At 46.5% G+C, this 12,789-nt stretch overlaps 1 protein-coding gene across 1 annotated transcript in view; it reads right to left on the bottom strand.

Annotated features, from left to right (window-relative positions):
• The window catches only part of CACNA1G (calcium channel, voltage-dependent, T type, alpha 1G subunit), a 108,926-nt gene that overhangs the window by 32,780 nt on the left and 63,357 nt on the right, over positions 1-12,789 (bottom strand). The window contains 5 exon segments of the mRNA XM_009323737.1: positions 520-609; positions 1,222-1,347; positions 4,667-4,793; positions 11,479-11,663; positions 12,541-12,609. Coding sequence (XP_009322012.1) covers positions 520-609; positions 1,222-1,347; positions 4,667-4,793; positions 11,479-11,663; positions 12,541-12,609 — 597 coding nt within the window.

The raw sequence follows: 12,789 nt of genomic DNA on the forward strand, positions 1-12,789 counted from the left end.
GCTGCCCCATCCACAAAACCCTTGGGTGCCCCTTTGAGGCAGCTCAGTGTGCTCTGCTCTTCCTGAAAATCAGAGCCCTCTGAGACATTTTAACTGAATGCGCCCAAAACACAAAGCGCGTTGAGGACAGAACCACCACCTCTGTTCTGCCAACAACAGGACAGTAGCATCCATCGCAGCTATCGTAAATCCCTCACTGAAAAACTGTACCTACACAAAGCACTTCTTTTCTCCTGACATGTCCAAATTGCTTAAAAACTCAAACCATTGGCTTTGGTGTGGTTCTCCTAATGCTAGTTACACCAGTCGTGTTGCAAAATCTGTAGGAAAAGGGCTAGGTCCAAATCCAGACTTTCCACTTGACTCCTTGTCACACCCCAGGACTTGGGTTAAACGGCTCCCTCGATCCCAACCCCATAGCCCCATTTGACTGTGGAAGCCAACAGTATTTTGCAAAACAAGGGCCAAAACATGCGACCTTTGACAACTCATTTCTTACAGCTCTGCGAGAGCACGTACCTGCTGGTCAACTCCCACAGCATCTAACCCATCGTACATGATATCCACCCACCCGTCCTTGGAGGCCAGAACAAAGAGAGACATCAGGGCCTAGGAATACATGGAAAAAAAGTTAGACACAGTTGCACTAAAGCTCTTCTACCTGTAACATTTTGCTCCTCTTTGCCCTTTCCTGTCTGGGGATTATCATTACCTGTCTGATAATGGGACACTTTGATGCCCAAGGTTTCTCCTGGCAGCAAAAACCTATCAATGTCAGCGCCCGGTTCCGCAATGAGCGCTAATTTGGAAACCACAAAGCTGAAGACAAAAGCAGCTTCATTTCCACCCTCCAGGTCTCTACTGCTCCCGACTAATTAGTCCTTACCATGCTGCTAAAATAAGGCTGTGTTGCAGAGATGGTTGAAAGTGTCCGGCTCTATTAGACAAGCCCTTCTGCAAGATATATTTGGTTTGTTATGTAGCAGTGAAGCAATTAAGTACTCCACGAAACCACAAGTGCTTGTTCTGTTCTGAAAAGAAGTGTATGCCTGCTTGGAAACACTACCTTTGGGATTTATAGAGACAGAATGCTGTGTATGTGAACTGAATATTTACTGCGACTGCTAGTGCCCTGTAAGAAAATCCCATGGGATAATAATGCACAGGTTTTAAGTCAAGGAAGTAAAGGAGCAAAGAAGCAGATTACCATTCCATTAATACCTGGCCGAGATTATCAAAATTATACTTGTGCCGGACCCATTTGTAGCTTGCTTCTGTACAATCCGATTTATTTGTGATGTTTCTGGTGTCCTCCCCCTGGCAGACAAAAAACTTGCCTTTGAAAAGCTGCAAAACACACAAAGAAGAGAGGAAAGGTAAGGGTTCGGTCCATAGGATTTCTCTGCAGATGATGGGCATTTCTCCTGGGGTATCCTGCACAGCCCACGCCGACCAGAGAAGTTAAGGGAAACGGCCTCATTCGTGCTGGTTATTAAGTGCGAGCAGTCTGTATAATATGCACCTAATGAGCAAATGCGTGATTTCACATCGTTTAGGACACCCACCTCGTGCATTAGGTTGTCTGGTTCAGTGATCTGAGACTGGCCTAAAGGCCTTTGCTTCTGGGTCACCAGCTCAAGTGTGGCCCTGGCGAATAGCCCAGAGCAGCTAATGGCTTCTTGCCACACGTGGGATCACTCTGGCGACTCCAGCCCAGTTAACGATGCTGGTTTCACGAGTCACCGACAAATGAAATGTAACAGGGGCCCTCTGTCAGCAGAGAAAAGGTGGCCCTAAAGAGGCACAGCGACGGACTAAGCTCCGCTCTTACAGGTCACAAGGGGACACGTCAGAGAGGAGCCGAGCTGCTGCGAGTGACGTTGGGCTCTCGCTGAATCAAGACTGCTGTCAGTCCAGCTCCGGTCTCTGATCCTGAATGCTGTTCTCCAGCCGTCATTAGGCTCTGCAGTCCATGCCAGGGGTCTCTGAAATTATTCCTTGTGCAGAGCTTAAGGAGTCAAGCCCGGCTGGTGCTGGGTACCTGATCCCGAGCTTATTTCCTTTGGTGTAAGCCAGGAGAGACGCAACTCCTGGGGAGTCAGCTCCTGATTTACACCTGCACGAGGAACATGAGCCTCCATGTGTTTAATTCTAGACCTGGTGCTTCCTGCACACAGAACAGAGAGTGGCAGGGGATGATTACTGCTTCAGACAGGGTGATTGATGCTAGCAGGATGGATGGTATCAAAGCCCGGGAGACATCCAACAAATCTGGTTTTATTTGCTGGCAGAAGCTATTGACATTACTGTTTTGGGGGGAAATGGCAGCCTGCTCTCTAGGCTCCTTAAAACACCACCTGGGTATACAGAGAAAAGACGCTGACAGGTTTTGATCTGTTGTTCTAGACAAATATCAGTAGAAATAATAGTGAACAAGATAAACCCACGCATTGCTCCACGCATTTCCTTCAGAAATCAACAGCAGAAGGATGTTCTCTAGGCATGCAAAATTAATCACCACTCAACACAGTCATAAAACTTCTGGATGCAAGAAGAGAAGTATTCCCTGATCTTTCCATGGAGAAACACTACCCGTGGGTAAGGCAGACTGGGGAGATATAGTCTTCACGGAGAAAAGTTTTAATTAAGCAGGAAGGTAAACAACTGTTTTTAATATATTGTCTATAAATACAACTTCTCCAGGAGCTGGACTGTAATGCCACTCAGACGGGAGCAGTAACACAGCTACTAATGGGGTTTGGAAATACAAAGCCCCATTTGCAAAAATGCTGATCCCTGCCAGTGCTTCAGCTTTTTTAGCACTTCCGAAAGTGAAAGACTCAGTGATTCCTACTGTACTTGTTTTATCAATCTATTTCTTGTGTCTTATTAATGACTATTCACGTGTGGACAAGCTCTACAATAAAAACAGTCTCGCCAAGAGGAGACACTGTTAGAAACCTGGACATCTGGATTTTAATAGCATTAAAAACCTCTAGTTTGATCCCCAGTTTATATTTACCTGGGAAAACCAACTAACTTTGAGAGACTATCTTTTTATAGAAAGTAGCTATGGCCCTCATCTTACACCTAATTAGCCATAAATATTAACTGAGAATTTTGCATCCTGAATACAGGATCAGTCTTGCTTGTATCTACCGCTTAAGCACATCAATAGTCATGACAATTTAACGTAAGACTGCAAATCACTCGGGAAAGCCATCACAACTGGCAGGGAGGAAATTCAAAGAGCATACTGCAAGTTTTGTTGTTTGGCGTAAGTTCCCCTGTGTCTGAGTTTTATATTGTTTTACGGGATGTGCTTAGTTTTATGAATCTGTTTAGTATAATGGATGGATGTTGTACTGTAATGCTAAGCCAATCTAGCTGCTGAGATGGTTATGGATGGCATGATTTCCTTCTCTGTTTATTTTCAATGCTGTATTTATTATTTAAAGAGTACATTAGTATAAAATATTGTATAAGACACCTTTCCAAAACAAAGCCAAACAGAGCTGCTTTCCAAAGCTGGCTGTGACAGATCAGATAAACTTCAGAGAGAAATAAGTGTTACGTCAGAATATTTATATGAAACAATCTCTTCTTCTCAGGTAACGAGAAACCAATTGCATTGGAAACTCTGCCATTTTTCCCCCAGGTTTCTGCACTGCTGGGACTGAGGATATTGCCAGCAGAGCTGGCAGGAAGCAGACTCAGAAATCTCTATTTCTGCAAGCTTTCAGTTACACAAACTGTCAGAATCTGAATGAATCTCCAGGTCAAGGTCTCTCTGGAGTTTACAAACCAACAATTCCAGCTTTAAGAGTTTCTATTTCCCCATTGGTTTATACCTAGAAGAAAGGTGGAGGGGAGATGTCCCTATGATATCTCCCAGATGGAACGGGAATGGGATTTAACAGTTTCCCTGAGCAGAGTTTTTCTGGTGGTACATGCCATGCCTCAGGCCTGACCCTTCTGGGGTGTGGCCAGGAGAAGAAAGTGGAGAAATAGCTTGATTCATGTCCCGCTGCAGGCAAAGCAGAAGTCCTCGTGGTGGGGAAAGGATGAAGAAAGCCCATTCTGTGCCTTTGAGGGGGTCATCATGTTGGCTTTTGTATCACTGCACGCAACAGGGAGGCTTCGAGAAAGTTCAATGCATCAAGTGACACATAGCCAAGACTGGGCAGTCAGGAATAAATGTGTCTTGAGAGCACTAGAAAGGCCACGCTGTGCTGCTGGGGTGGGGACCGAGAGCCGCATAAGCCCTTGGGTCTGAGTCATGTCAGGCTGTTAACGATGGCAAAGTTACGGATTCAAAACCAACACGTGTTTCCAGAGGTGGGCAGAAAACCTCGATGGAACCAGAGAGAGGCAGAACCAACCCCGCTAACTGACCCTAACTATTGCTCCTTCAACTATGGCTAGGGATGCGTGTAGCTGGGCCACTGTTGTTAGGTTGTAATTGTTAATGAGTTTTTAATGGCTGACCAATAATGGGAAAGCTGCTTCCTCCTCGCTAGGACCATTCCTCAAGAAGGCCAAACAGCCCATTGGTTCGGTTTCAGAAAGGCTTATAGTGTGCCCATTGGTACAGATACGCAGATGTGGGGCCATCTGGGGCTCATTACGCTTTTGGGTTAGGTGCTGAGGCTTACAGGGGACTCACCTGAACTCCCAGGATCCCAAAGATTATGAAAAAGGCACAGCAGATGACCACGATGTTCCCAATGGGCTTCAGGGATGACATGAGAGTCTCCACCACCAGCTTCAGTCCTTGGGCTCGACTAATGACTCTGTGGGGGCAAGTAAGCACAGAAGCTGTGTTAGTCCTGTTCTTGCCCAGTTCTGCCTCCTATCAAGATAGAAGATGCGGAGAAAACATCATTGGGGAAATTTTTAGAATGGCAAAGAAGTAAAAAATCACGATGGAAGAAGCAGTTATGGAAGATTGACCTGTGAGATTATGGATGTGTGTGAGGGAAAGGGGTCTCTGCCTACACATATAGCTTTGCGTAAAAGAAGAGGAGGAGGAGACCACATATGAGGAGCCAGGCCAGAAAAGTCACTGGAGAAGGACCTAGGAAAGGAAGATATATAGGCTAGGCCCATATTTTTCAAACTTGGAATGATGGTTTTAATCTAACTCACTGCCTATTCTTGATTCGTTTGCTGATCAGCATCTTCTAGTTACCATTCACTGTAATATATTCAAGCCTTGGCAATTTCCTTTTCCTATCATTCGGTTCAAAGAGCTCTCTAGGTTTCCAGCCTTGATCGCACCTTCCCTGGGATCCAGCCTCGTGGTTTGGGCCATCCACAAACACACACTTTTATGCCTGTAGCCTGTCCAGGACTGCAAAGAGAGGGCCTCCCAGTGTCCATTCCTGCATAGATTTAGGCAAGGTTCTTGATTTCCCTGTCTCAGTCTGTGAAATGGAGCAGCCACTCTTAAAAAGCTGCCTGCACATCTGCAGTCACTATAGAATTGTAGAGTGGTTTGGGTTGGAAGGGACCTCTAAAGGTCACCTAGTCCAACCCCCCTGCCGTGGGCAGGGACATCTTCAACTCGATCAGGTTGCTCAGAGCCCCATCCAACCTGACCTGGAATGTTTCCAGGGATGGAGCATCCACCACCTCTCTGGGCAACCTGTGCCAGTGTTTCACCACACTCAGTGTAAAAAAAAATAAAATCTGTACGTATCCTTATAGTGCTGCTGTGTACAGAGACCTGAGCTACCGCTCAGGACCATCACAGTCTCTGCTTTATACCCACTGTACAACCTCAGCTACTGAACCAGTGGTGTCCTCCAGGTGAAACTTCACCAGCGGGACCACAGGCATCTAACCTTGTTTCTGTAGCTCCTCTCCATCTGGTACCACACAGAATTTCATAACAGAGGATTAGATCATATTGGAAGGTTGGGGAAGAATAACGTGGACTTCATGAGTGAAGCAAGTAAAAAAAAAAAAAAAAGGAAAAACTGTACTATACTCTCAAGGACAACACTACAAAGAAAGGACAAGGCTTGTGTGATTTAGAGAAGCCATCTCACTCTGCTGGGCAAGATGAACGAGGTATTCAGGCTCACAGAGCTGAAGGTGGAGAGCTAGGGGACCGAGAAAGGCATCCGAAGAGGTTGCATGTCTCCCTCCTCTTGATGCCAACTGGAATTAAGCATTTCACTAGCGCTGTAAATCAATTTGTACTGATGCCATAGAAACTGTGCTTTCCTAAGGCAGAAATAGCTGTCTGCTGTGTAAGTCGGAGGGAGCGAAGCGCCTGTGTGCTTCTAGGTACTGGCTGGTGACTCCTTTGAACACTTGGCACTCAAAACTGCCACAAACTTCCCCACCTTCTTCTTTCTGCCTGGTTCTCTCTTTTGCCGTGGGAGTCCTCTCACCACCTCTCCCGTTCTGCCCCAAGTCTGGCTGCACCACTTGAAGCACAGTTGGAGTTTTGTCGCCTGGAGAGGATCCAAGTTCTCCTCCTCTCTCCCCCTCCCGGGCTATGGTGCTCCCAGCAGAGGTCCCCACGGACACATCCACATGCCCGACATGCATGGCCTTAGCTGGGACCCCAGCCAAGCCGGCACCAACCCCCTCCTGCCCCAGAGCTGACAGGTTTAGCAAACTGCAGAGATCAGTGCACAGGCACCAGGTCTTTCAAAAACTGTTGGCTTCAAACAGTATCTTGAAAAGCTAAAAATTATTTCTCTTTTTTCTGGTTAAATATTTACTCGAAATGTCAAGACTAATTCATCAATTATCGGTTTAAAAAAGAAACAGATAGCGGTATTTTTATCCACTCCCTTACCAGTGAAACACAAAAGGCAGATGCACACCTCACGCTGGGTGTCTCTTCCAGGTAGCTGCTGTGGCTCCCTATTTCGGACATCTCGGCTTTCCTGATGCTCAGATCTGGGTTATTTTAGGGAACAAGCCTGGGGGTGAGACAGCTCAGGGAGCAGAAGGTTACTCAAGACTGAGATGCCCCAGGGGATGGTGTGGACCCCGTGCAACCGCGGCAGTGTGGAGACACGGGCTGCCAAAACTGCCCATGTGAATTAGCCCAGGCTGAGGTCCTCACTGGGTCAGCTACGCTTTGTACCACTTTGTACCCGCACCGATGCTGAAAGCCGAGCTGAGGCCAGCTAGCAGAGGAGGCTGGACAGCAGGTTAGCGTGCCCGACTCAGTGAGCTGGATACTCCAGCCTAACAGGCAGTGTCCGCAGGGCAAGGGCTCTTCCCACTCCGCGTGCACAAAGCAAGGATTGGGCTGGGCAGCCTAAGGCTGAATTGCTCTTCTGGATCCTCGGATGGCCTAAAGACCTCACCATCCCTCACCTATTATCCTCACGCAGTCCTGGGTGAACTACGACGACTGCCAAACTACAGATGGGGAAACTGAGGCATGGGAGGACCGCAAGCCATGTTCTTAGAGGTATGCAGGCACCTCATTTCCAATGATTTTGATGGAAATTAGGTATTTTGGTGCCTTTAGGGATCTTGACTTAGGTATTCTGCCCACTGTCACACAGGATGGAACCGAAGTCAGGTCTTCTAAATTGAAGGCCTGTGGTCTAAACTACTGGAGCATCCTTAAATTTTGGGGAACAAGGAAGAAATTTAGTCTCCAGAGCCTAAAGTCGATAATTTTCTCCAACACTTATTAAGAAAGCCTATTCCAGAAATAATAAAGTGATTTCCCTTGTGAGATACTATTTGGTATCCAGCAGAGAGAGAAAATAGGAGGTTACTCATCTGACTTCACAAAGTCATGTGTGTTGAGAAAAAAAGGACTGAGAAACTGCAGCATTTGGCTGCTTTCAGGTTTTCATCAACCAGGGAATTCCTCAAATGAGATTGCATGAGGGTAAAAGCTGCCACCAGTTTAGCTCCAGGCCAGTGCTGTTTCCAGCCCTACAGGGAGAGAAGACTCTGAAAAGATTTTGAAAAATAATAGTTCTTACTAATGAAAACCTTCAGACCTTGAAGCTGCCTCAAACTAAGGGCCTGATCCAATGTCGAGGCAAGTCTCTGCAAAGACTCCTGCCGCTCTCCTAGAGTCTGATAACTCCCTAAGAAGTGCCAATGAAATCCTCAGCATTTCCAGATTATTAGTGTCAGCTCCAATATGTCCACATACGGCACCCCACGCCTCATCAATACTGCCCAAGGTCCTGCTGACATCAGGTTTGTAAACTCATATTATCTGACCCACCACTCCTGCAATTTATCGCTGAAGGATGCAGCTGATTTGGAGCCCTCCAGGCGTGCCAGAGCCGTAGACTCGCCGAGGTTGCACTCAGGACAATTCCAGTCTGCATTAGGCATATGACAAATGGGGAAATTGAAATGAGACTTTTTTTTTTTTCTTCTTCCAGTGTGAAGAAATATTAATCCCTCAAGTTCCTCCTGGTTCTGCTGGTCTCAGCATTCCCAATGCTGTTAAACCCCTGGTGTGAGACACTCCAAACCTCCTGCCAGCCTCACCCCAGCTGGAGCACATTTACTAACATTAAGCCTGCTAGCCTGATCAGAGCACTCGGAAGAAGAAGTAGCACTTAGATGAAGTAGCAGAACAATATTAATGAAGACCTTCCTCCACAGATTAAAAAAAAATTAGCAAAGGTGTTAATATGATAGACAGAAGAGAGTCTATGAAATTACTATTTCATACTGCCACGGTATGAAAAGTGAATAATTTATCCATCTGCTTTGGAAGTCAAAGCCCAGGCTCTGTAGAGAGTTAAACAGCACTGAAGTCCATCCACGTTAATTCTGAATACATTTTCAAGTTTGATTTCTCTTGTATCTTAAGCTACAACACTTGATCCCAACAACAGCAGGTTGAACGCATTAGGAAGGAATGTTATTGTATAAGCAATCCCTCTACTGGCTGAAACATCAGAGGGTCATGGAAACATCTTTAAATGTCACTCCTTTGTGAATATATTTCTGGAATTCTGGTCATAAAGCTGGGCTCGAATCCTCATGGATTCAATTTGGAGGCTGATAATCAATCATGCAATCAAAAGCCCGTGATTGGCACAGAGGCCAGTGTTTTTTTAATGCCTGTGCAAAAGGCACAAGCATGCGTGGTTTTGTGTGCTGTGTAAAGCAACGGGGTGTCTTCACGGGAGAAAATGAGAGACAGAATGAGAACCCTTTCAGACCATCAACCAGGAAAGCCAACGCAGAGACGATGAGGGCTGTCCCTGCCCTCGAGTTGAGTGTGACCCGCACAGCCATGGCTTGGCTTCTCACTGAGGGTGTCCTCCCGGCAGCCCTGTCCCTGAGTGCCCACGGAAAGGGAGGACAGAAGGAGCCGGGTTAGCTCCTCTGCGGTGGGGACGGAGCATTCACTTTGGTCTCTGCCCTACGCCTTCCTGGAAAGGAAAAACATTGGCTCGGTCTCCTCAGGGGACTTCACCGGGACACGGGGACTGGAGCCACGGTGTGCAAAGACCTCAGGTCGCCTGTCCCGGCTGCCATCCCATGTTGATCCAGCTGAACGTCCCGGGCAGATCACCGAGCCACGCGGCGCAGCCCGCGGCAAAGGCAGAGCGGGCAGAGGCGTGCTCAGGGCAGCCCAGATGTGCACCGCAGAGGCAGATGGGTTTCCACATGTGGAGATTTATGACTTTCTGAAAAGCCCCCAGTTTGATGGCTGCTTTTTCATTTCCTACAAATCTAATTACAGGGGAATAGAACTGATTGTGAACACATTTAGGGAATGGGCTTGTCGCTGTCTTTTTACATTTCCTTTGTAGCAGAAAGCAGTATGTTGGCTGAAAACATTCATACACTCTCTTGAGAAAACATATCAAATGCCAACAGGAATGGAATAGCAATGGAAGAGCCTAATCCTGCACATGGTCCAGATGGCAGGTCTTCCTCCAGCCTGCAGTTACTCAGTGGATTGTTCCCCATAACTGCAGACTACTCATGCACATAGGTGACTGCAGAGAAAGGCTCTAGTAAACAAAGACCCAGGTCTTGGCCGGGCAGACCTACAGATCTACAAAGAAGCATCCAGGGCTTTTACGAGGTCAGACAGGTGACTCTAGCAGGGCTCAGCACAACCCAAGCCTCTTCCTCTAGATCCGATTTAACCACACCACCTCAAAAAAGAAACTTGCATTCCACAGTTCAGAGATGGGAAATCGATCCTTCTTTTACCCAGAGCTATCCAGATTATTTTGTAGATTTTCTTAACACAGATCAAAAATCAGCCAAAACAGAAGAGCAGAGCAGATCTACCGAACCAGCAATCTGGCAGAAACTGCCCCCAGAAATTACAGTTGACACAGAGATGCTGGGGGACACACAAAGAGAAAAAAGTCTGAATTGGAGTCACGTAGGAAGACAGTCTAGTCATATGGTCAGGGAGCCAAACCACACCAATGGCGCTATCTGTCCAGATAAAAACTATTAAAGCAGCTCACGTCCTAAAACTCACCAGGCACAACACACACATAGCCCAATGTAACAGAATGTCTTTCATAGGTGTTGAGAATATTTGAAAGACACACGTATAGGCACGGCCACTGTTATTTAGACTTATTATTCACATAGGGGTAGTAAAACAACATCTCTGTCAGAAGCAGGGTCCTATTTTTCTGTCCTGAAAGAGAAAATCCTGACTCAAAGCGAACCTTTTATGAAGGAAGCAGCAGTAAGATATGACAGGCACACAAAGATGCTTTGAGCAGGAAGGTTTATTAGCTGCTGCATAACAAGAGCAGCAACAATGGTATTAAGGAGGGACTGCATTTAGCATGAAGAGAAACCTTCATGCCTTGGGGTGCAGGACAAAACAGATGCCTGTTTGGAAGAGGCCAGTCCTTGGGCAGGTTCTTGTCAGAGGGATGCCTGCCCCTGGAGCATGGGATACCGCCTGCTGTCAGAGATGGGGGACCAAGTTTGCAGGACAATTGCTTTCATCTTGTCTGGGCAATTTTCAAAATAAACGTCTCTGTAAAATTAATGGGGAACTGAGGGGAAAAAAAGCTTCTTTGCATTCTAGGTTAAGCAACGGTTTAGTCTTCGCTTCCTTAAAAATGATCTGCCACCTGCTACTAATTTCCTTCTCTGTTACGAAAGGCATCGACTGCCTGAAGGAAAGGGGGAGAAGAAGCTGTTAAGCTGCACTTTACACAGAGCAAACGAGAACACAAATAGCAGGGGATGTGTGTTTTAATGAGCAAAAGAGGCATTGATCAGTTTACTACTGCACTTGGGGCTGGTCCCAGAACACAGCGAGCGCCCGGAGCTCCTTGCGGCTCTGCAGGACCTGCGGACGCTCATTGTCTGCGGAGCAGCAGCAGGCTGGGCACAACGCCGGCGACAGACGCCGTGCCCTAGTCTCGCCCGCCCTTTCCCTTGCATGAATGCTGCCGCTTGTGGGAGAGGCTCAGCTCCTCCTTTGGCACACACACCCTACACTCTTTTAGGTCTTCCTCATCCGCTGCTTACCTTAAGGGCCGCAGTGTCCTCAGCAGTCTCAAAACGCGTAGCATCCCCAGGATTTTCGTGCCGCTGTCTGACACCATCGAGACCAGGATGTCAATGATGGAGATGAGAACCAGCACTCCATCCAGCACGTTCCAGCTGCTTTTCAAGTAGGCTTTCTCCCCAAAACACAAGCCTAGTGCCACCACCTGCCCGGACACCAAGTTGCAACAAATTATGACTATCGCATCCAATATGTTTCTTCCAGTTAGCAACCTGCTGAGAACGCATTATTTACAGATACACGTCTGTGAGTCCATTTGCTTCCCAGTATAGAAGCCTAATTAGACAAATCAGCAAAGTGTTATATTGCAAGAATTGTAAAAATACCTCTGCAGAAACATCCCAGATTGTCCCTTACAGCTGATATATTTTTAATGCAGCTAAACCTAGCTGCACAAAACTGTTCCTAACATGTTTAACTCTGGCATAAAAAGTTTGATCGTATTTTATTCCTACAGACTGCCGGAGTAAAGGTTCAGAGTGGCTGACCCAAAGCAATCATTTACAAGCTTTGCAAATAAAGAAACTAGAGAAACTTTCCAAAGAAAGAGCAATTATTCTGTGAGATGATTATGAATTACACAAGGGAGATTTACAGCAATGGGTTTCTGAGCCTCCTGCCCCAAATCCAGCAAAACGTTTCAACGTGCTTAAGTCTCTCCCTCCTCTGGAAAGCACATAGCTGCTTAGGTTGTTGAGGACGACTGGTTGTTGAAGACAATGGGACTTACATGCATGGTTGAAGTTAAGCACGTGTTCAAGAGCTTTGCTGAAGAGGGAAGGATTGCTGAATTGAAGCATCCCATTGCTCATATAACGGTGTAAATCAAGGGCAACTTTAGTGAAATTGTTCTGATGTAAAATGTGCTCAGAATAAGGCACGTGGTGGGTATTTGAATATGATTTGGAAGAGTCAAAATATACACCTCGCTTGTAGCTGGTATACCTAAGGGTTTTGCAAGTCCACCGTAATAAAATATCACTAATATAATACAGGTACACTTATCCTCCAGCTACGTTTACCTTAACTGTCATCTCAGTCAGGAAGATAACTGTAAAGATGTAGTTGGAGAACGTTAGGAAAATCCGTTCCTATAAAAAAGAAAATGAGAGACAATGTTTTATAGCCTGCTCTCCACAGCTGTACAAATCCCTGTGCATATTTGGGCGATTGCTAACTGTTCTCCAGCTTCTGTGCTGGAGAAACAAGTCTCGGACTGTTTGCTCGCGAAGAGGGGAAAATCCAAATATTTAGACAATAACACTCCGCAC

This window comes from Pygoscelis adeliae, unplaced genomic scaffold (assembly GCF_000699105.1).
Source record: "Pygoscelis adeliae isolate BGI_AS28 unplaced genomic scaffold, ASM69910v1 Scaffold75, whole genome shotgun sequence".
Classification (NCBI taxonomy): Eukaryota; Metazoa; Chordata; class Aves; order Sphenisciformes; family Spheniscidae; genus Pygoscelis; species Pygoscelis adeliae.